Genomic DNA, 23,690 nt, shown 5'->3' with positions numbered 1-23,690 from the left:
CCAACATTACATCATATAAGTTCTCTTAACTGATGCCTCCTGAGCCAATCACATCGCAAGGTTTAAAAATATAAATTAACAAACATTGGTTTTTTTCGTTTGTTTAATTAACTGCAAATTCATATATGTTGTCAGTCAAACCTTTGACAACATTGGTGGATAACACTGATTGAGCTTTTCTTCCAAACTAAATGTTGCCTTAGACGTTTGTTGACTCTCAATATTTCCTCAGTGAAAACCTTTTTGTTCTTTTCTCTTTTACATACGTCAACACAACCAAATATCTTCTACAAAGAAAACTAAGAGTGTTAAAACAAAGTGACAAAGTCTTAAATCAGAACCAAAGCTGGGCTTCAGCCAGTTTCCCTCCACTGGACTCAAACTGGACCAGGATAAGTTCACCTTCTTATTTATTGAAGCGTTGATCCAGTAATTTCAGCCTCCTGGTAATTACCCAGCTGAACCGGCGTTGAACCGATGTCGAGCCTGCAGAGAATGCACAAAAGAAAACAATGTGGTATCGATCTCTCCATCGGCTGTCCTGATTCCAGCAACAACAGCTCATTAATGAGGTCTAAGAGGGACTATCTGTCTCTATTACTGCTTGGTGGCCTGCATGGCAATGATTTATAGGCAACCTGTGGAGGCTGTGGGGACAGAGTGGGGATGGAAGAGTCCATGGAGACAAAGCTGGAGGTAAACTGTGAGCTCTCAGGCATGAAGGTATCACCATTAAACACCTCATTCTGTCACAATCCTTCTCTATTGATACTCATATAACCCCTTTTGTTTTTTGCACTTAGTTTTATCTGCAGTGGCCTGTCCTCTGATAATGCTGGGTCACTTTTAAACGTACTTAGTGCAGTTCCATTCAACCACAGTTGTTCAATAAGAGAAAATGACCTAAACAAAGCAGTTTTAATTGGAAAAAATGACTTGGATGTAGCTCACTCTGTGACAATAAACGGTGTTCCTCCTGAAAGGGGACCGGTCTGTACGTCCACTCATTGTTCCAGCCTCTTACACAACTGTGCTGGGTGACAACATCTGAAATTTAGCCATAAAAACAGAAGTTTTTCATTCCTTAACCATCAAACTAAATGTTTTATACAGAGATGTCTTCACTTGGCAGTGGTCTTTTCATGGAGTACATCTGGATCTCAATATGCAGCGGTGGAAAATAAAAAGTAAAACTATGACAAAGTTTTACCAAACTACCAAACTTTGATGTGTTTGAAAAGCTGCTCTCTTTCACCTGTTGTCTTGATTTATCAGAAACCAAAATAAGCCTGAAATGTAGTTTTTCCTTACGTGTAAGATGACCAGAGAGCAAAGTTAGAGAAGACAGAATACATTAAGCTGCAGCTTCATTGCTCTGTTTGTTTCTACTGTACCTTCCCCACTGACTGCTGCAGTAACAGCAAAAATAGGTGCACAGGTGCCATAATTTATCAGTAAGATGGTCGGGCATGGGTCTTCAGTTTACCTTACATTTAGAGCAAAGAGGAGGGCATTGATGCTAAGTTGTTCATCCATGTGTGTGTTTGCAGCAGCAAACACACACATGGATGAAAACACAGCACTCCCCAAGCCACCATTAAAGTCATTTTTGTGACTTTTTTTCTGTATGAAAAAGAGCTATGCCCTAAAAGTTTAAATCTTCTGTTTCCTCCCAGATTAAGTTATTTTTAATGATTGTCAAATAAACAATGGGAATTGACAAAATTCTCCAAAAGCAGACAGTTATTGGCACTCTTAATTAAAACCCGTTGGTCAGTGACTTCTTCAAAAAGCACAGAAAGCTCCCTTTGGATGATTTTCATTGCAGATTTCTTCTGATTGTGAAGCAATAATCAAAGAACTGATTTGTTTTAAGGAAATCATTAAGAATGACTTCCTTTGTAATGTTAAACACACATCACAGCTGTCTCATGTTTCCGGTGCAATATCGTGATGAAAGGCTTTTCATGGTGGCTTATATGGCAGCAGATATTCGGACACCAAAAAGGACGTCTAGAAGATGCATTTCCTCCTCGAGGCGAAGAGAGCAGAATATTCTGGGGGACAAAATGAATAGATCGTTATCTATGAATTTTTTCCATGTGATTTTAATATTTAGTCAAAACACTGAACTCATGTATGATGCACTCGTTTAGTTTATTTCTAACTTCTAATCACTGCACAATTTCAACAGGTTTGCAAAAAAACTAGATTTCTCAAAAATAGGATGAAAACAAACCATTAGCCTTTAATTAGATGTACTTTGCTGGGTGCTTTTTGTAGCGAATACATTTTTTACATCAACCTCTGACTGTAGATGAATACCAATCCTGCACATTTACATGATGGAATGAATGCACATTAATTTGCATGGTCTGTAATTTTAGTAAATCTTGAAATACTTCTGTTAGTCTGACTGTCCAGCAGTCTACCTGTCCAGCCCTGCAAGGGTGAGTACTCGGGCCATGGGTATTTGTCATTTTCATTCACCTGCTTCCCTCCATCTGGTCTTGATACGTGGCTTCATGATATTGACTTTATTCCAGTCTGTATTTCCATGTGGATTTGTAAGAGCAGCGAGGTGAGCTGTGCATGTGTGCACGCTCGCTCAGCCAACAGCCTCCCTCGGAAGGCTTCCAGCTCAACTCTTCAGCTATGCACCATGCCCTTCACAGATCCGGGCTCATCTTTTTTCCACACCTGTCACCTCCAGCGATGTTTTTCTGTGTACATGCATGGGAGTGAGGATGCTGGACAACATGGATGGACGATGTGTTCGAAACAGGGCTTTAAAAGAATTACGCGTATATTTCTAATGAACATGTGCGTGGATTTTTAATAAGTTTTAGGATTCAGGTACATTTTAAACACCAGGGAAATAAATGTAGTGCACAGCAAAAATGTGACATGCGAACAGCATCTCCAGAGTGTCATACCGTGTCAGTCCGATCCGATTAATCTAGCACCCACTCCTCTGTAAAGGAATACCAATGAGACTTTGGAAGCGGACCACATTGTCTTTCTCCCACCCTGCTCTCTGGAATGTGATGGTAAATAATCTCCTCCAAGGTCATGGAGAGGTCAAGGCCAGAACTACTGGGAAAAGCAATTATGCTTATTTGAACACAAGAGTCATGAAGAAACAAGAAACAGCCAAACACAAAATGTTGCTTGAATGCAAATCATCACTTGGAGCAACATTTCTAAATGGAACCACCAAAACCAGCCTGAAGCAGTTGGACATTATTGAAGAAAAGCAGAAATGCTTAAAAACACTGAATCTTGCATGTTGTATACAGAGGTGGGTAGATTGACCAAAAACTGGACTTGAGTAAGAGTAGCAGTACTTCAGTATATTTTTACTCAAGCAGAAGTAAAAACTAGTCATCCAATAAATGACTTGGTAACAGCAATGACAGTGTTTGGTACTACTAGTACTACTTTTGTCAACTAGTTGGAGCAGTAATTGTACTAGTCAGGAAATGTGCTAAACTAGTATCGCTTGTTACACAAATGAACCAAGAGTTTCTACATGAATATCAGATATTAATTACCTCTAATGCTCAATAATGCTGCAACAAGACTAACCAATGTGGTTTCTCCCTTTGTTCTGATTTTCCAGGTCTGTGTCACATTCAGCTCCTCTCTGAAATGGGTGAAAAGTGTTTATTTACCTATGCAGCATGGCTCTGAACTAAATGGGGTGTCTCTCTTTTCCACTGGTCCCTAGTCAGCACGGTTCGGCATGGCTCTGCTCGCTTTTTTAGGCCTTTCCTTTAGTAACGGTTCCATGAAACCGTTAATAATTTAGAACCTGGTTGGATGCAGTTCCAAGTGAGCCCACCTCACCTCATGTTACTTTTTTGGACCGTGAGGCTATGCTTTGACAATCCAGGTCACGTTTAGGTGGCACTCAATTGTAACTGAAAACGAACCAAACCGTGTAGACTTGAGTCGAGTCGAGTCTTATTTAGTATTTTAAGTTTTTGTGCTGATTCCATAATTTGCAGTGAGAAAAGGTATCATGTAGCTCTGTTCTTTTTGCTGCTGGTTTTAAAAGTTGAGAGGTTTCTACAAGGATTCTTTCAGTAATGACAGTTTGAGAGATAGAAACACAACCACGCAGACATAATCATAGTGTGTGCATGGTTGTTTGTCCTGTGCGTGTTGCCCTGAGATGGACCGACGACCTGCCTGTAGACTGCTGGACATAGGTACCTGTTCTCTGGCAGCTCCAACTCCATCATTTTTACTTTGCTGTTCTTTATCTCTTTGTCCTCAACATTTGTCAGTCCTCCTGGCTTGCCCTTTCTCTCCTCCACGGTATGCTGCTTTCCATCACCCTTATCTTCTCCTGCTCTGGAGCCATCTTACTTTTTTAACCTGGATCCCCTCCTGTCTCTATGCTTTATTTCTCCTCCTATGACTCAACATTTCTTTGTTAAATTTCTACTTATAACTTCGTCTTTCTGATTTTTTTAGTTGTCACTTTTCTCCAGTCATATGCTGTCTTTGCTCTTCTTTGTTGATTTCTTTTTGTTGGAATGTTATGACAAAGATGTATGTTTGGTTGTAACAGAACCAGGAATTGTTCATCAACTTAACTTCATAAAATGGTTGTCAGACAAATGAAAGATACAATATGCTATACTTCTTGAGTGTGCATTGGAGTGGTTTGCAGCCGAGTGGGAAGCAGCCAGGATGGGAGTCAGCTCCTCTGTGTCTGAGGCTCTCAACCAGAAATGGTTGGAGAATTTCTCCCTCCAGGTTGGGGGTCGGTCTTTGCCCTCAGCGGAGTTTAGGTATGTTGGTGAAGAGTGATGGTAGGATGGAGCAGGAGATAGACTGACAGATTCGAGGTTCATCTGCTTGATAATGAAGGTTGCCCCAGTCTGTAACCACTGAGCCAAAAAGCAACGCTCTATATTTACTAGTCTGTCTAAAATCCGACTCTCACCTACGGTCACGAGATAATAGATCATTACCAAAAGAACAAGATCCTGGAGCTATAAGTAGAGTCGCTACTCCTCTGCAAAGAAGGAGTCAGTTGAGGAGGTTCTGGTCTCTGATCAAACCCTGTTTGCTCCAAAATTATTGGACCACATCCAAGAAACATCAGTTCTCTATGGGAGAAACAGGTGGCTGGAAAAGTAAAGAAAATGATCAGCCAAATGATTTATTGTTGTTTGTTGTGTGTGTGCTTTTCTTGTGGTACTTATACTGTGTTTTTGTTCAGATAATGTTTTTGGTTAGCAGATGCATGTTAGAGGTGAATGTGTGAACTGCTAGGCTCCAAATAAATTGCTCATTGGGATTAATACAGTTGTTTGAATCTGAATATGATCCTGGGCAGCTCCATTTGGAAGTGTCCCACAGGGCGGAGACCCTTGGGCAGACCCAGATTACGCTGCAGGGACTTTATAGTCCTTCTGGCCTGGGAATGCCTTGGGGTCCCCCAGAATGAGTGGGAGACCGGTGAGAGGAATGTCTGGGTTTTTCCTCCTGTACCTGTTCCACCTACAATTCAATGATGCAATATTATATTTCTTCTGTGATGGAATCTACCATCCTTCAAAGGATAATTATCAAAGGTTAATATGTTTTTCAGGTTTAACGTGGACACTTTCTCTGCTACTCTTGTAGCGTTCAATATAATTTATTTATTAATTTATGCTGGATAAAATGTGCTAGTGGCTTATCTTTTATTGAATGAAATAAGTGGCAAAGAAAATATGATGCTTTAGGTCTTGCAGGATAATGTGCAGAAAAACAGCAGACTGTGCATAGAATTACAGAAGACTGAGACTGCAAATATGAAAAAATATAAAAATAGAAATGGTGCAATAAATATTAAAATATTAAAAGTAAATCATTCACCAATAAAGAAATATATTATTACAAGAAATATATATTTTAAAGTCCCAGTAATTCAACTATAACAGAAATAAACAAAAGGGAACAACAAAATAAAGGGCAACAAATAATGGAAAACCAATAAATGAATACCATTGTTTTTGGTAATAATAGTTACAGAAGGACAAACAAAGCAAGAAAAATTCCGATTTCTGCAGCAGTAGGTTTGTTCTTTTACATCAATTGTAAAATCTAACTCATTTTGCACTACAGTTTCATGGCCGGCCCTCTAACACCAGATGAGTCACAGAGTTTTTGATTTATTTTGTTCTGTTGCACTTGACAGAATTGTTGTTCAGCTAATCTGAGTTTTGAGGCTGAAAACTTATGTTTTAAGTTGGTGTTTTTGTTGGTTTTAAATGTGTCTCATAGTATCATCTGTGAACAGACGGGTCAGAACCTTACATCATAAAAAGACCCTTCAGTATTGCATGTCTAACCAAATATTTCTGCCCATTAGGACGTTCCCAGCTGGTTTGCTAATTTTGTACCAGTCATGAATACCAAGCTCCTGTGCTTGTGTGTACATTGGCTGTACATTTACTCCCACTGTCAGTCTGCTGTGACTAACAGCAGGTATTTTCTCTCTTTCAGCCTCCTTGACTCCTGACACGTTCATCTGCGACCGAAGACATCCACCTCCCCAGCATGTCGCTGAAAGTCCAGACCAGTAATGTGACAAACAAGACAGACCCCAAGTCCATCAACTCCCGGGTGTTTATTGGCAACCTAAACACAGCAGTGGTGAAGAAATCGGATGTGGAGAGCATCTTTTCCAAGTATGGCCGAGTGCTGGGCTGCTCCGTGCACAAAGGCTTTGCCTTTGTCCAGTATGCCAGTGAGAGGCATGCACGAGGGGCTGTTGTTGGGGAGAACGGCAGGGTGCTCGCAGGACAAATGCTGGGTGAGTGAACTAGTTGTGTGAATTAAGATCTCTTGGTACAGAAATAGTGCACACAGCAGTGTTGACAGGAACAATACAAAATGTTCAGCGAAAGATAGAGGCTAACACTGGGCTGTACAAAACCCAGTTTGGGTTCTTATGCTAAACCAGTCCTGGCTCAAATACGCATATATCTAGGCCTGGGTTGATTCAACACAAAATGTCCCCACTAGTCAAGAATTGGTGCCGGTCCTGCACACATACTGACATGCAAACTCCAGACAGAAAGGCCCGGCTGGGATTTAAACCCAAGCCACAGTGCTCGAAACTATTCCACTGTGCTGCATTGATTTAGTTTAACTTTTACTTTATTCTGCATTAAAAATAAAAAAAATGGTTACAAACAAATAATGTCTAATGAGACTTTTATTGTCAACAAATGAATTTTGATAACAAAATTCGCACTCAAATTATTACATTGCATAAAATATTGCTCATGTATTTTCACTGAGGGTGTTTTACCAACTGAGTCCCCTTTAAACAATCTCTGGTCCATTTCCCTCCTTGGTGCGGTTAGGGTGTGGACCGAAACAACGGCACGGAGACCACGGTTCCAACCGAACTCAAGAGTGGTTTGTTTATTGTGTGAACTTGATCCGATCTCGATCCGATGCAGCTACCAGGTGTACGCTAAAAGCCTGATCCTAAGGCCTTTACATAGCCAGGTTTGTGTTGCAATGCTGTTATATTCAGCCAGTGTCTGTATTTTGAGTTTGTGTTTATTTCTCCTGGTCTGGGCCTTAGTTTGCCCATAGTTCTGTGTTTTTGACTTGTTAATTGGTTTTACGTCCTCTGTCTACCTGCAGTCTGACCCACACCTGTTCCTACTGTAGTTCCACTGATTACCTGGTCCCTCTATTCATTGGTTCACCCTGCTTTCCCTGTTTGTATTGAAGCTCTTTAGTTTCCATTGTTCGCCGCTGGTTCCTTGTTGTGTTAAGTTCTGTGAGTCACGTTACAGTGATTTGCTGTGGTGTCTGGTCTGGTGTCCTGGTCATGTAACCCAGCTGTCTGGATTCTGTTGGGCAAGCATTAAAACACAATCTTACCTTCATACTCTGTGTCCTGGAGTTCTCCTCTGCACTTTGGTCTTACCTCAAACCTACAATCAAGACAATTGTGGGATGTGGTAGAGTAAACAAACCGAGAAACAATGGCTGTGCTTCTTTTTGGTAAAGGCACCTTTTCAAAATCAATCAGTATTCTTCTCATATAATTTTGCCTGAAATAGTACCAAGAAAAATACTAGTATTTTTTTAAAATACTAGTATTTTTCTGGGTACTGGACATATCTGACCCATAAACAGACTGAACGTTCTCACATGGTTTGTAGTGACAGGTTTTGGTTGTCTTGGAGTTTTATCTGTGTGAAAAGAAACAGAATCATTGAAAAAAATTACAAGTTGACAAACTCATCAACTGATTCAGAGCAAAGTAAACTAACTACAGGTAAGAAAATGCCCGTAAGTGGTTGGTCAAAGTCAGAATGTTAAGTTTAATGAAGGCAGAGACTCAGGAAAGACACATTTCTGATCAAGCAAAGCTGAAAACTGCGCAGCAGTGGAAGGATTAATGACACACCGCTACCACGCAGGAGCACAATGTTTAACACAGCTACCTTTAAACCTGCCCAACTAATGTTATAAACCCAGCATTGAGCTAAAGAAATGCCCCAGCGGTTGTTTGTGTATATCTTTGGAAAAGACTTAATTGCTTTGATTTACAGTGAAAGCTACTAAATATCTTAAATACTTTTGTCTTTTGACCTTGCAGTCCTGGCATTACTACACAGAAGACAGGAAACTCCAATTTATCAATTTTCTGCAAAAGATTTTAATTACACTATCTTTCCCACATTCCCTTTGCTATCACGATGCGGTATCATATCCAAGGGGAAATTTGAGTTAAGCTGAATGGGCTTTTAAGCTGCTGGAGTGTTTTCCTCCATCTGCCCCTATCCCAGCATAGCGTGAGGAGAGCTGTCAGGATGCTGGTGGGAAGAAGTCGACTGGTTTAGGCTCGGTCTCTGCAGAGCTGTGGACTCATTTCTGTAACAGGATCTGTTGGTTCAGGGTCTGTGCACACGGTAGAAATGGAAATGAAGGAAAACAGTATAATTAAAAAAGTTTGTGTCTCTTCGTGGGATTTTCAATTAAGTACAACTCAGGTTTTGTTTGTGCAGCTCTAGATCGCACAGGTTGTCTAACAGTTTATCTTAAGGTACCTTAGACAGAAAGCAAAATCACAGTACCATTACAAACAAGAGACTTTTAAGTGCCTGTCAAATTTTCATGATAAATCCAATTACATTTATGGAGAGGAAACTTGATAAAATATTTTAAAAAGTAAATTCATGCCAATGAAATGAACAGTTGTTGAGCTATATGGTCATAAATCTCACTAAAAAGGCACTTCCAGATTACTCCTTTGTGCTCTTTTATGATGCCAGAGGGGAACCCCATCACACAAACTGACTGCTGCTACAATGGCAGCAACGCAGACAGCAGCAAAGAATCTGATATTTAGATATATTTCAGTCACTATCAGCACAGTCAGGAGAACAAAGTCAGCTTTTATCAGATAGAGCACCAGCGCTGCGGCCTGCGGACAGCCATCTAATTCAACCAGAGTCTATTGTTACCAGACGCCGGAGCACCGCCAGAGTCAATCTGCATGAATGATACCGGACCACCAGGAAACAGAACCAGCACAACATCTGGATCAAAATAATTCACTAAAGACGGGCTAGATGTCGCTACATTAATAAATACACATATATATTCATATTTATCTGTGTATATATTATCAGCTGTTGAAATTAGATCAATTAGATCAGTTACTGGGTTAACTAAGGTATTAGAAACCGAGCAATTAAACATGAAATCCACCAAATGAAGCAACAAATACAGCTTCTCTGCACTCAGTGAACTCATCCATTGTAGAACCAAACATGAAAATATCAGGATGCATAAAACGAAACATGAAGCAGTTTAACTGGTTTAACTTCAGCAGAGTTACTTGTTTTGGACTTACTACTGCATTTATCACTGGCTTTTATTGAGCAATCTGTTTATGGTTCTTGGAGCTCCTCCAGGCTTCGCAGCAAACTGGGCCGGACCGGACCAGAGCAGATGCAGTGTAAATCGAGGGTTACAGTACATAGCAGCAGACACAAGGGATGATTCAAGATCTGAAGACACTACCTGGTGTCATTTTTTAATTTTATATCAGAATCTTTAGAGAAACATTTATTTAAATATATCGTATGCACGTGTAATTTATCTTATTTTAATAATAATAACAATTTCAAATTTTTTATTTTTAACAATAACTGTGGGTCTCTAAATGATCTTTTGCAACAAGGAAGTGTTCTTACCTGCTGAGCCTTGATCCGTTTAGCAACAGCAAAAACAATCTTTTATTGGAGATCTTTTCCCATCAGATGCTCTGAACAGCGAGGCTTTAGACTCTGCTTCAACTTTCTTCTTCATCTGTCAGATATCTGACCTCTGACATCATTTCTCTGGTGAATTCAGAGGTTTCTTGTTTGAAGCAGTTTGCTGAGAAGTCCTCTGATCACACCTGGCTGTGCTTGGTGGGACCAGCCCATCTGTTCCTCCTCAGTTTTCCAGCTCTGATCAAAGCAGCTCTGATCCTCTTCACTTCAGGAAAGTAGTGCAGAGGTTGACGCAGTGCAGATTTGTCTGGAACAAGTGAAACTGGTTTTAAATGCTGAAAAATCCAAAGTAATGATTCTTTCAATTTCATCTGTTCCCCCGGAGATCATTTTGCTTGTACTTTATTATAGTGATGTTGCGTATTGGTGTGCTTTAACCAGTTGCCTTGCCACTGTGCTCTGAGATTTATCCCTGGTTGTAGCTGTCTCACCCACCACTAAGGCGATAAACGCACTGGTTGACTGTGGTTTACATGGCTCTTATTGGCTTGGTTCTAACTTATTCATGCTTCTCTTCATGAGAACCGAAAGCCATTATACCTTATGATCAAATGACATTTTGTATTTCTCCGCTCCTCTTGCTCAAACTGAAACAGGAAAGAAAGCCTTCAGCTTCTCTGCTCCCTCTGCTTGGACCGCCCTCCAACTTGTTTCACTGAAGCTTTTCACTCTGTCTTAAGAAACCAACAATGCAAATCCATTAAACAATGCCTGGGTTTTAAATCTTAAACTGTTGTGTTTTTATATTTCTACTGTAACCTCTTACTGTCTGAATTTATTTAGCATGGTATACAAATAAATTGGTTTTGTTTTTGCTCTTACACAGATGGTAAATTTGGCAGAGATTGTTCATTTTAACAGTACATCCAACAGCAAATACTAGATATATATCAGTAAATATTCTGTCCTAAATGCTACAATGCTGTAAAAAGAGTCTCGTTGATATGGACAGGGCCTCGGTCAAGTATCGCTTTTTATCCGCCTTTTCTGCTCATTCACACGGGAGCTGCAACACTATCAGCCATATAATCTGTTTCAGTGGAAGTCATCTTCTCAGACTGATAACCATCCTCCGTTGTGCTAACACAGAGTAGGCGGTTAACATGAAGCAGGAGTACCTGTAGAAATGAGAAATATGCAACTAAATAAAATCAGCAACAAGCAGCTTAACAATAATGTCAGAATGGAATAAAAACAAGCAGTAAAATAATGCAACAAAGTGAATCCATGTTGTCTTTCTGTTTGTTCAGGATGTCACACGTGATGACGTCAGATCTTACAAAGAACTTTCAGAAAATTTCTCAGTGTAACCAAAGTCAGCAAAATCCTTTTTTTTTTTAACGAAACAAACATGAGAAAAAAATTAAAACACAACACCAGGAAACTTTGAGTCTTCAACACAAACACAGGCTAAAACAGAGACGGATGCTATGTTAGGTTAAAAGCATACCAGCAATATGTTCAGCCTTATTCAACATGGTTTTCACAAAGTTTCCATATGTTCTTTTTTTTAGCTGAAAGCGTCTGCTCAGATATGACCGCATAATGGAGGAGCCTGAAAAGATGGATTCAGGGGGTGATAACGCTCTTTTATGATGGACTTCCCATTCCGATTTCTCTGCAAGACTTTAACGATAATAGCTTAACTCGACTGATGCCAGCAAGCAAACATGCAGCCTTGATCAAATGTGAATTCATTTTTGTTCACAGTAAGGGGCATGTAGCAAGCAGCCATATTCAGTATAATTGCTGATTTAATCATTCAGCGATGCACTGCTGTTGGAATGTCTTGTCTGAGATTTCTTTTGCTCTCTCCAGGGGAAAATCATATATTGCTTGGCGGCTTTTTTATTGTTGGTCCGCCCCTTCAAACATAAATGATTATCTAAATCTGTCCCCAAACACGTAGAAATCTAAGCCTGATCTACCACCTGGTGCTGCATCCTGTGAGGCGTAATAAGACTGTTTGAGCTCTCAGCTCCCTGTTGCCACCAGCAGAACATCTCTCGCAAAGTTTTGTTGATGTTCAGCTGCAGACAGCTAGAACCAGACAATATAGAATCAGTATATTTATATTTTTAAGTGTCAGCCAGCAGATATTTCATTTTACTCCATTTGTGTTGGTTGAAAATGAAAAATATGAAAAAGATATGAACCTTTTCCTTGTACATCTAAATTAAGAGTGCCAATATACGTTTGATATGACTCGTGTCTAAATGAGGTCTACATTTAACTTCAACTTGGAAATCAGGGCGACTGCTCCCTGGGTTATTTTGTGTATGATGCCATGCCTTGCTATTTGTGGCTTCATCAGCAGGTTAAAGCAGCTCTCTACAGTTCTGGTGGCATGGAAATTACCTTTGCATACGTTGTGACATTTTGTTTGATTTATAAATTCCTTGAAAGATCTCTTAAGAGATTTAATTTCTCTTCCAGGAGAGAATACAGTGTATTTAGATGGACTAAACTGAGTTTTTCCCTAAGGTGACTTTGGGAAACAAATGGACTATTTCTAGTGTGTGTGCTGTAGTCAGGGACCGGTCTGAATAGCACAACCCAGCAGGCTACATCAATGAGGCATACAAAGCAGCAGGTGAGCAATGTGTGTTTGTACTTTCATCCTCTGGGTCATAAACAGAAGGGTCAATCATTTTTGGTTCGATGAAGATGTGTGTGTGAGTGTTTGCCTCCGTGCAACCCAGCTCACCTCTGCTGTTTTCACACATTGCTGCTGTCAGAGTTCTGGTCTGCAGACCTCAAACACGCGCACACTTCACAAAGAAGTTAAAATGCCTCGCAATTGTAAGGTAAGGTAAGTTTATTTATATAGCGCTTTTCAGTAACGAGACACTCAAAGCGCTGTACATACAATTACAATACAATCACAAAGAAAATAAACAGATACAGACACAGAAAAACAAATCAAATGATACTACAATCCTTCTAAGAAATCTAAAAATCTATGAATCCTTCTGAAAAATCTAAAAATCTCATCATTCCACTGAATTCTAACTAGTGAAGCTGGATCACTGGTACACAACATATTTAATCCACATTTTCAGGTACTAATGATATATAGCTTTTACTGGTGCTGAAGTTGAACTAAGTAATAACAGTCAATTCAATTCAATTCAATTCAGTTTTATTTATATAGCGCCAATTCACAACACATGTTGTCTTAAGGCACTTCACAACAGTCAGGTTCATACATTCCAATTAATCGTAACAATTGAACAGTGCAGTCAGAGTTAGTTATTTATTCAAATTGGATAAAAAGTTTTTCTATCAAAGGAAACCCAGCAGATTGCATCCAGTCAGTGACTTGCAGCATTCACTCCTCCTGGATGAGCATGTAGAGACAGTGGACAGTCACTGGCGTTGACTTTGCAGCAATTCCTCATACTGAGCATGCATGTAGCGACAGTGGAGAGGAAAAACTCCCTTTTAACAGGAAGAAACCTCCAGCAGAACCAGAACCAGGCTCAGTGTGAGCGGCCATCTGCCATGACCGACTGGGGGTTTGAGAGAACAGAGCAGAGACACAAAAAGAACAAAGAAGCACTGATCCAGGAGTACTTTCTATGGGAAGGAAAAGTAAATGTTAATGGATGTAGCTCCTTTAGTCGTTTCAGCTAGAAAGAAAGAACAGATAAACTCTGAGCCAGTTTTCAAGGTTAGAGTCTGAAAGAGAGCACATAGAGTTAGTTACAGTAAAAGCTCAGTCAGTAGCCATGTCTAGGAGAGAGAAAGGGTTAAATACTGAAAGACAGGGCCATGTGGATCATCTGTAGAAGGTGAGCATTACGTTGTTGCCAGCAGAAGCTCGGACGATGCCCCTCTCCAGAAAGGTGTCACAGGCAGACACAAAGCCAGGCCAGGTGTAGCTTCTAGGAAGAGAAAAGAGAGAACAAGGTTAAAAGCTGAAATAACAGCAAATAATGCAAAATTGGAGAGTAGTGTGAGAATGTAGCGAAGAGGGTGAAAGTGGTCGTTATGTCCTCCAGCAGCCTAACCCTATAGCAGCATAACTACACAGTAGATTGTAGTCTAACTACGGAAGCTGGGTCATTGGTGTAAGAGCAGCTAAAGTCCAAATTTCTAATAATATTTGGTTTTCGCTGGTAATCCTTCTGATAAAACAAAAAATCTATGAAAAGTAATGAAATCACACATTTAGGTAAAGTAAGAAAAGAGGAAAAAAATTCATATTTCAGTCTCTATTCTTAGAATAGAGTCTGAAACAGTACAAAAAACCTCAGCAGGGGTAACCAACACACACATAAGTAAAGATTCAGCAAGGGTACGGTGGAGTCTTGAGGGTGTGAATATATATAAGTCTGAGTGTGTTTGTAAGAATTAGACTGTCAACACTGATAGAAGCGCCATTGTCCTTGAGAAGAGAGGTGGAAGTTTTATCAATCGGCTGCATGGTCCTATCAGCACACAGCTGGTAGGGGAGTGCTGGGGAAGAGCGTCGTGTTTTTATAACATCCAGGAGATATTTTGTCAATAACCAGTTAGCAGAAGTTGCCAAGGCCACATTGGGGAGCCAGATTTAGAAAAACAATAAATGTTGTGGTTCAGGCAGTTGTGAATTTCCAACTACCTTAAGAGTTTTACTGGTATGTCTCAATTCCGAATCCAAATAGCCAAATTTCTGGTACTTTCCGCAGATCTGGAGCGTACAACTTCTCCAAGATTATATCCTTTAACCTCTGAGTCCAACCGCTGCCAGGCTGCGATTCTGTTCAAGAATTGTGTCCAGCTTGCGATTCTGCTCTCTTAACATTTCAGAGTGTTGATCGCTCTACAGACTCCATCTAACATCGCAGGAAGCTTTGGAAAGCTTTGAACAGCCGCCCACGTTTTGCGAATCACTCGATAAGCCAGATAACCACAAACTCCAAAAAGCAGAAATCCTGCTATCAAAAGTCCAAATATGTACTCATCTTCTACGTCCTCGACCGACGTCGTAGTCAGGAACACAATCTTCCACTGCTACCAAGAATCCATTGTGTTTCCAGAAGAACGTCTCATTTGGACAAGAGGGTCTCCTTAACCCTGTCTTCCCGTTGAAAAGAAAAAAATTTGTTCAATTATGTTGAGAATCCAGCTGATCAAATCCATAATTTACAAATTTGGAGGATATGCAAAGCAAGGCTCTGAGAAAAATACAGACAAAAAGCAGAAGCAGGGATCAGCAGGGAAGGAGAGAAAACGCGTGCGTCTTCCACCGAGAGCAAGAGAGAAATAAAATTGTATTGCTTTGTCACTTTTTATTACATTATTAGTTGGTAAAGATTGTATATAACGACCAACACAGAGTAATGCAAAATCCTGTAGTGGAAAGAAAATGATTTATGATGGTTTACAAATAAAAATCTGAAAGGTGTGGAGTGCATATGTAACCCATCTTGTTCGTTCTGATCCAGCAGGTTGACTTCACGACAGACACATTCTGGTTCTCTGTATTTATTCTAACAAGAGACAAATAAACTAGTTGGTGGTTAGCAGCTCCAGCAGCTTCTGCCCCACAGTAACAGACAGCAACAGAAAAAAGTGCAGAGCTGACTGTGATCGTATAGTGGTTTTAACATAAATTTACATCAATTTTCTACATTATATTTAACACAGTTAGCAATGAATACATATATTGTGGTAAAAGAAACAGAGTACACACAAATATTTAACATTCAAAGACTATCGTACAATTGGCAACTGAATTGTTACTTTGTTTCAAAAAGTAAAACATACGTAACAAGAGACAAATAAACAAGTTGGTGGTTAGCAGCTCCAGCAGCTTCTGCCCCTATACATTAAATAAAATACAATAAATAACTCTAGACAAACTACTGAGTAATCAAATGAACAGTTGATAAAACAGTTAGCAGTTGTAACATTAAACACAGCTGAAATACACAACATGAATTACAATAACAGTTTAAAACATTTACAAAATATGGCAAAATCGAATATGAAAAAATTTATATAATTAAATTGATCTAAAATATATGTTAAAAAATCATATTTGTTAAGAAAAGAGCTGATCCTAATACATACCACAGTAACAGACAGCAACAGAAAAAGGGGAAGAGCTGACTGTTACTGGTTGCTATGGTAACCACCAACTGACAAGAGTAACATAAAAAATGTATATAGCAATAAAAGTCAGGAAAAAAATAAATTGTTGATAAAATAAAATGAATTTGAAGAATAAATAAACAAATTTTGACAAACTTCACATCAATAGTGATGTTAAAATAAAACCCCGTTACACTCTCCTCTCCTGAATTTGTCAAAATGACAAACACAATGTATTCAGGAAACATATAGAATAACATCCCCAAAATTCCAAATAAGTCGCACCATATCTCATAATCAACGAATTGAATGAATAACACACCAACAACAAAGTGTGCTCTGACCAACTGTAAAGCTGTTCAATGAAGAACTCAGGAGGGTAGTGCAGTGCTAATCACAAACCCATCACAGAAGACATAAAAAGTGCCTGGTAGCCAGTCTTCATTGATTGCACATTGCACCAATAAGAGCAGAGTGTGAAGGTTCAATTAGCAGGGTAAGAGCACAGTTTTGCTCAAAATATTGAAATGCACACAACATTATGGGTGACATACCAGAGTTCAAAAGAGGACAAATTGTTGGTGCACGTCTTGCTGGCGCATCTGTGACCAAGACAGCAAGTCTTTGTGATGTATCAAGAGCCACGGTATCCAGGGTAATGTCAGCATACCACCAAGAAGGACGAACCACATCCAACAGGATTAACTGTGGACGCAAGAGGAAGCTGTCTGAAAGGGATGTTCGGGTGCTAACCCGGATTGTATCCAAAAAACATAAAACCACGGCAGACCAAATCACGGCAGAATTAAATGTGCACCTCAACTCTCCTGTTTCCACCAGAACTGTCCGTCAGGAGCTCCACAGGGTCAATATACACGGCCGGGCTGCTATAGCCAAACTTTTAGTCACTCACGCCAATGCCAAACGTCGGTTTCAATGGTGCAAGGAGCGCAAATCTTGGGCTGTGGACAATGTGAAACATGTATTGTTCTCTGATGAGTCCACCTTTACTGTTTTCCCCACATCCGGGAGAGTTACGGTGTGGAGAAGCCCCAAAGAAGTGTACCACCCAGACTGTTGCATCCCTAGAGTGAAGCAAGGGGATGGATCAGTGATGTTTGGGCTGCCATATCATGGCATTCCCTTGGCCCAATACTTGTGCTAGATGGGCGCGTCACTGCCAAGGACTACCGAAACATTCTTGAGGACCATGTGCATCCAATGGTTCAAACATTGTATCCTGAAGGCGGTGCCGTGTATCAGGATGACGATGCACCAATATACACAGAAAGACTGGTGAAAGATTGGTTTGATGAAAATGAACGTGAAGTTGAACATCTCCCATGGCCTGCACAGTCACCAGATCTAAATATTATTGAGCCACTTTGGGGTGTTTTGGAGAAGCGAGTCAGGAAACATTTCCCTCCACCAGTATCACGTAGTGACCTGGCCACTATCCTGCAAGAAGAATGGCTTAAAATCCCTCTGACCACTGTGCAGGACTTGTTTATGTCATTCCCAAGATGAATTGATGCTGTATTGGCCGCAAAAGGAGGCCCTACACCATACTAATAAATGATTGTGGTCTAAAACCAGGTGTTTCAGTTTCATTGTCCAACCCCTGCATATGGAGCAAAGAAAGTACATTGAAACATTCACAGGAGGGGACGTCTAATAGACTACGCTGTGTTAACACTAAATAAGGAAGTCGCCCAATTTCTCAACTTAGTCTGCAATGTCTGGGTGTTCATAGATTGGATAAGCCTACTGACAGGTCGAACAACACAACCAGTCCTAGTCCTAACAGCTTCAAAACCTGTCTCATGCTCATATGTTTTAGAATTGTTAGGCCTTATAGACTCTTGGATACTCTGACATCCCATACCATCATGAGGAACTGGGTCACTTAGAGGGATGTCCTTAGTTGAAGCTGAATCATCATTGGCTATATCTTCACAGATATTATCTGTCGCACCGGTGTTTGCAGATGCTACTTGATCTTCAGGCAGATGAGGTGAATCCATGTGAGGAATCTGAGAGACCCAGTGCTGAGTGCGAACAGTATTGTCTACTGCACAGTCAAGTGTGAGCTGCTGACCAGAGAGATTCACATCTTCATTCTCATCTGATACACAAGAAGGAGTGAGAGAGGCAGGCTGTGTATGTTGCTCACTGGAAAAATCGACAGCCTCATTTCCAACTGAAGCAGAGGATGAGATATGAGAAGCACTTTCACCAGCTTCGGGCATGACTGGCAGGAAGTTTACACATAGCAACAAATTACGGTGAACCACTTTTGTCTGACCTGAGATGGGATGGCGGACTTCAAAGGTGTGGATCTGAGGATTGCTGCTGACCACAATATAGACCACTTCTCCCCATCTGTCTGCCAGCTTCCTTCGAGCTCTCTCTGCTTTGTTTGCTAAGAGAACTCTGTCACCAATTTCAATCTCCACACCTTTGACTCTCTTGTTGTATGTGTGGCTTGCCGCCTTTGTTCATCACTTGAACGTTTCTCTGCCACCATCATGGCTTCATGAAGATCTTTTCTTAGCTCTTTCATGAACTGTGGGAATGAGACTTCACTGTTGTCTCTCAGAGCAGATTTGAACAGGACGTCAACAGGGAGGCGGGGAACTCGGCCGAACATTAGATAAAAAGATGTAAATCCAGTTGTCTCATGAATGGTGCTATTGTACATGAATGTCAAGGTGTGTAACATCTGAGGCCAAACATGTTTTGCACGTGGTGGAAGAGTTCTAATCATATTCCCCAAGGTACGGTTGAAGCGCTCAGCAGATCCATTTCCCATTGGATGATAGGCTGTGGTGTGAGACTTTTTTACACCAGAGACCTGAAGAAGGGCTGACATCAACTCGCTCTCAAGGTTTGCTCCTTGATCTGAATGTACTCTTTCAGGGAATCCATAGTAACAGAAGAAATTATCCCACAGTTTCCGTGCTACTTGCTTGGCTGCCTGATCAGGACAATAGAAGGCGTGTGCCAGCTTGGTAAAATTGTCAGTCACAACGAGAACATCAATAGTACAGTTCTTGGAATCTTCTGCTGTCCAGAAATCTATGCATACTAATTCCAATGGTGCTGTAGTTATAATGCTCTCAAGTGGTGCTCGGCCATCCGGGTCTGGTGTTTTACCAACTACACACCTGGCACAGTGCTTAACATGATCTCTTACATCCTTCTCCATAAAACACCAGTAGAACCGCTGTTTCACAAGGGAGAAGGTTCTGTCTTGACCTTGGTGACCTGCATCGTCATGACACCCATGTAAAGCATCCTCTTTGAGTGACAAAGGCACAATGTATTGGTGTCTCTTCTTCCTGGTGATTAGATCCTTAGACACACGGTACAAAATACCGTCCTCTATCACCAGTTTGTCCCACTGCCTCATAAGCCTCAAAGCACTCACGGTTTCCTTATGTCTCTCCCTCCTTGATGGTTTACGATGTCATTCAACATAGAATATTACTCTTGCTAGGTCAGCATTTTGTTGTTGTCTGTGCCTAAGATCTTGTTTGGAAAATGATGGCAATACATCTTGGCCAGTGGACATCACACTCTGGATGTGGTACACCAACACTGTAGATATGATTCTTGTGGCTATATCCCAATTATTGACAGTCTAGGAGAGCTGACACCTCTGATGCAGACAAAGAGCTGACTGAAGGGGTTGTTTTGTTGGGTGATGTCACTGTGCTTCGGCGTGAAGGTTTCTGGGTGGCTTGACGAATATTTGACTCTCTGAAAACCTCTTGAATATCTCCTCCAGATAGACTCTCAGACTCCTCTAACAGACATCTGTATAGTTCACTGATCAGATGCTGACTTATCCTTCTCCCAGCAAAAGGCTCTCGACTAAGGGCATCTGCAACAACATTTTTTGGCCCGGGTACGTACTTGATATCAAAATCATAAGCAGCCAGCTTTGCAACCCAGCGTTGCTCACATGCATCAAGCTTTGATTTGGTAAGGAAATGGGCAAGTGGGTTGTTATTAGACATGGCTGCAGGACCATATCCCCGACTCCAGCGTCTCTCTGCCGGGCTTTTTAACCATACGAGCTGACAGAGATTTAAAGAGGAGCGGCAAATGTAAAAGAGGTGGACTGGCAGTACTTGTGAACAACAGATAGTGTAATCCAGGACATGTTACTGTGAAGTGTCATCTCTGCAGTCCAGATATTGAACTGTTGGCAGTAAGTTTTCGTCCATATTATTTACCGAGAGAGTTCACCCGTGTTATTTTGGCAACAGTTTACGTTCCACCTTCCGCTGTTGCTGACACTGCATGTGATGCCATCAGCTCAGTTGTTGCTAAGCTACAGACACAAAACCCCAATGCTTTTGTGGGAATTTCTGGTGATTTTAACCATGCTTCACTCTCTGCTACAATTCCAACATTTCAACAGTTTGTCAGCTGCTCTACCAGAGAAAACAAAAGACCTCCTCTAGGCAAATCAGATCACAATCTTGTTTTTCTCTGCTCGAAATATAAGCCCCTTGTTCAGAGGCAACCTGTAATAAACTAGGACTGTGAGAAAATGGTCACAGGAAGCTGAAGAAGCTCTGCAAGGTTGCTTTGAGGCTACAGACTGGGACTCACTGTGCCAGCCACATGGAGAGGACATCAATGCCATGATTGAGTGTGTAATCGACTATATAAACTTCTGTGTGGATAACATCATCCCCACCAGAACCGTGCGATGCTTCCCCAATAACAAACCTTGGATCACCAGTGACCTGAAGGACCTACTTAACAAGACAAAAAGAGCCTTCAGAGAGGGAGACAGAGAATTATTGAGGAGTATACAGAAGCAACTTAAAGTCAAGTTAAGAGACAGCAAGGAGGTGTACAAGAAGAAGCTGGAGAGCAAGCTCCAGCAAAACAATATCAGAGATGTGTGGACAGGGATGAAGAAGATCACAGGCTTCAAGCAGAAGGATGATCAGACCAATGAAGGTCTGGACAGAGCCAATGAACTGAACACATTCTTCAATAGGTTCAGTTCAGAAACAAGCTCAGCATCCTCCTCTCCTGCTCACAGCCAAACAGACATTCCACCTTCCTTTGACCCACAGGACCCACAGCTGTCCAGTAACACCTCACATTTTTTATCTTCCACCTCAGCCCTAGACTCTTCTGCTTCTACATGTTTGCCTTCAACCACATCAGAAGATGCTGATGCTTCCTTTGCTTCCCCCTTCCACCTGTGTGTCTCAAGAAATCAGGTCAAGAGACAACTGGAGAGACTGAAAAGGAATAAGGCTGCAGGTCCAGATCATGTCAGCCCTAGAGTCCTGAAGGGCTGTGCAGAGCAGCTCTGTGGGATTCTGCAGCACCTCTTCAACCTTAGCCTGGCCCAGAAGAAGGTTCCGCTGTTGTGGAAGATCTCCTGTCTTGTTCCGGTACCAAAGAAAACTCACCCATCAGTTCTCAATGACTATAGACCTGTTGCCCTGACATCTCACATCATGAAGGTCCTAGAGAGACTCCTGTTGGCCCACCAGAGTAAGCAAACAGTAAACCATCAGGACTCCCTTCAGTTTGCTTATCGCTGTTGAGTTGGAGTTGAAGATGCCATCATATACCTGCTTCAACAAACCCACTGTCATCTGGACAAAGCCAGTAGCACTTTGAGGATCATGTTCTTTTATTTCTCCAGTGCATTTAATACAATCCAACCTGATTTGCTTTGTCAGAAACTCCAGAAGACTCAGGTGGAGGCCTCAACAATCTCCTGGATCAAAGACTACCTGACAAACAGACCACAGTTTGTGAGACTGAAGGGTTGTTTGTCTAACCAGGTAGTCAGCAGCGCAGGAGCACCACAGGGGACTGTACTCTCACCATTCCTTTTCACTCTGTACACCTCAGACTTCCAGTACAAGACAGACTCCTGTCCTCTGCAGAAATACTCGAATGATTCTGCAGTCGTGGGGTGGATCAGAGATGGACAAGAAGCTGAGTACAGGAAGGTGGTGGACCGCTTTGTGGCATGGTGTGGAAACAATCATCTCATTTTGAACGTGACTAAAACAAAGGAGATGATTGTAGATTTTAAGAGAAAAAGGAATAAGTCAAAAACTATTACTATCATGGGAGAAGAAGTGGAGGTGGTGGAGGAGTATAAATACCTCGGTGTTCACCTGGACAACAGACTAGAGTGGACATGCAACTGTGAAGCCATCTACAAGAAGGGACAGAGCAGACTGTACTTCTTGAGGAAGCTTAGGTCCTTTGGTGTTTGCAGCAAGATGCTGCATATCTTCTATAAGTCTGTTGTGGAAAGTGTGATCTCTTCTGCCATCATCTGCTGGGGAAGCAGCATCAGAGCCAGGGACTTAAAAAAGCTCAACAAGCTGATAAAAAAGGCTGGCTCTGTTCTGGGGACTCTTCTGGAACCTCTGGAGATCATTGTGGAAAGATGGATTCTTCATAAAATGAAGAACATTATGGAGAACCCTGAGCATCCTCTTCATCAGACTGTCCTACAACAACAGAGTGTCTTCAGTCAGAGGCTTCGTCAGATCTGCTGTAAGACGGAGCGCTACAGGAGATCCTTCCTGCCCACAGCCATCAGCATCTACAACGGCTCTTTGAAGAAACCTTCATAATATGAGCTACAACAACATTTAATTTCCCTGTGGGATTAATAAAGTATTTTTGAATTGAATTGAATTATCTGTCCAAGCTTTCTCACACACTGCCCATTTTAGTGCCAAGAACTCCAACCGGTGAGCAGGGTATTTACTCTGAGCCTTGTTCAAGGTCTTACTGGCAAATGCTATAGGACGAGCCCGTTCATCACCTTCAGTAAATTGGGATAGTACAGCACCTAAGCCATCAGACGATGCGTCAGTGGAAAGGATGAATGGCTTGGAGAAGTCAGGGTGAGCCAATATAGCATTATTGAGCAGTGCTTCTTTAAGGTTTTGTCAAGCTTGGTCACATTCAGGAGTCCAGTTTGCAGCTGTGAGCTTTTTGTAAGTACGTGGACGTTTACGCCCTCTCCCTTTGTTTGAGCTGTTGTTCTTTGTTTGAGATGTCAGTCCAAAGAGAGGCTTTGCCACAGAAGAGCAGTTTGGTATAAAACGTTGGTACCACATGACTAAGCCCAGGAACGACTTGATCATCTTAGGGAAGGGTATTTGGCTATCAGGAAACATCAGATCTGACTTGGACATCTTAGTTATAGCTTCTACTTTGGCAGGGTCTGTTGACACACCACTGCTATCAATGACATGGCCCAAGAAGTGGACTGAGTGGTGCAGAAGG

At 41.3% G+C, this 23,690-nt stretch overlaps 2 protein-coding genes and 1 long non-coding RNA gene across 8 annotated transcripts in view; 2 read left to right on the top strand and 1 right to left on the bottom strand.

Annotated features, from left to right (window-relative positions):
• The window catches only part of LOC124856956 (nuclear factor 7, ovary-like), a 605,901-nt gene that overhangs the window by 143,103 nt on the left and 439,108 nt on the right, over positions 1 to 23,690 (top strand). The gene's annotated exons all lie outside the window — the stretch shown is intronic.
• Positions 1 to 23,690, top strand: part of raly (RALY heterogeneous nuclear ribonucleoprotein) — a 100,407-nt gene that overhangs the window by 46,080 nt on the left and 30,637 nt on the right. For all 6 annotated transcript variants that reach the window (XM_047347974.1, XM_047347970.1, XM_047347971.1 and 3 more), the window contains one exon: positions 6,508 to 6,817. In XM_047347974.1, the coding sequence (XP_047203930.1) occupies positions 6,562 to 6,817 (256 nt within the window). In that variant the 5' untranslated portion in view covers positions 6,508 to 6,561. The remainder of the gene's footprint in view (positions 1 to 6,507; positions 6,818 to 23,690) is intronic.
• On the bottom strand, positions 8,694 to 12,169 carry LOC124856972. Its single transcript, XR_007035464.1, has 3 exons — positions 10,854 to 12,169; positions 10,233 to 10,560; positions 8,694 to 8,931 (listed from the first exon to the last, which is right to left on the bottom strand). It is a non-coding gene; the product is annotated as an uncharacterized LOC124856972 (long non-coding RNA).

The sequence above is a fragment of the Girardinichthys multiradiatus genome, chromosome 20 (assembly GCF_021462225.1).
Source record: "Girardinichthys multiradiatus isolate DD_20200921_A chromosome 20, DD_fGirMul_XY1, whole genome shotgun sequence".
Classification (NCBI taxonomy): Eukaryota; Metazoa; Chordata; class Actinopteri; order Cyprinodontiformes; family Goodeidae; genus Girardinichthys; species Girardinichthys multiradiatus.
This window is presented reverse-complemented; position numbering and strand designations above follow the sequence as displayed.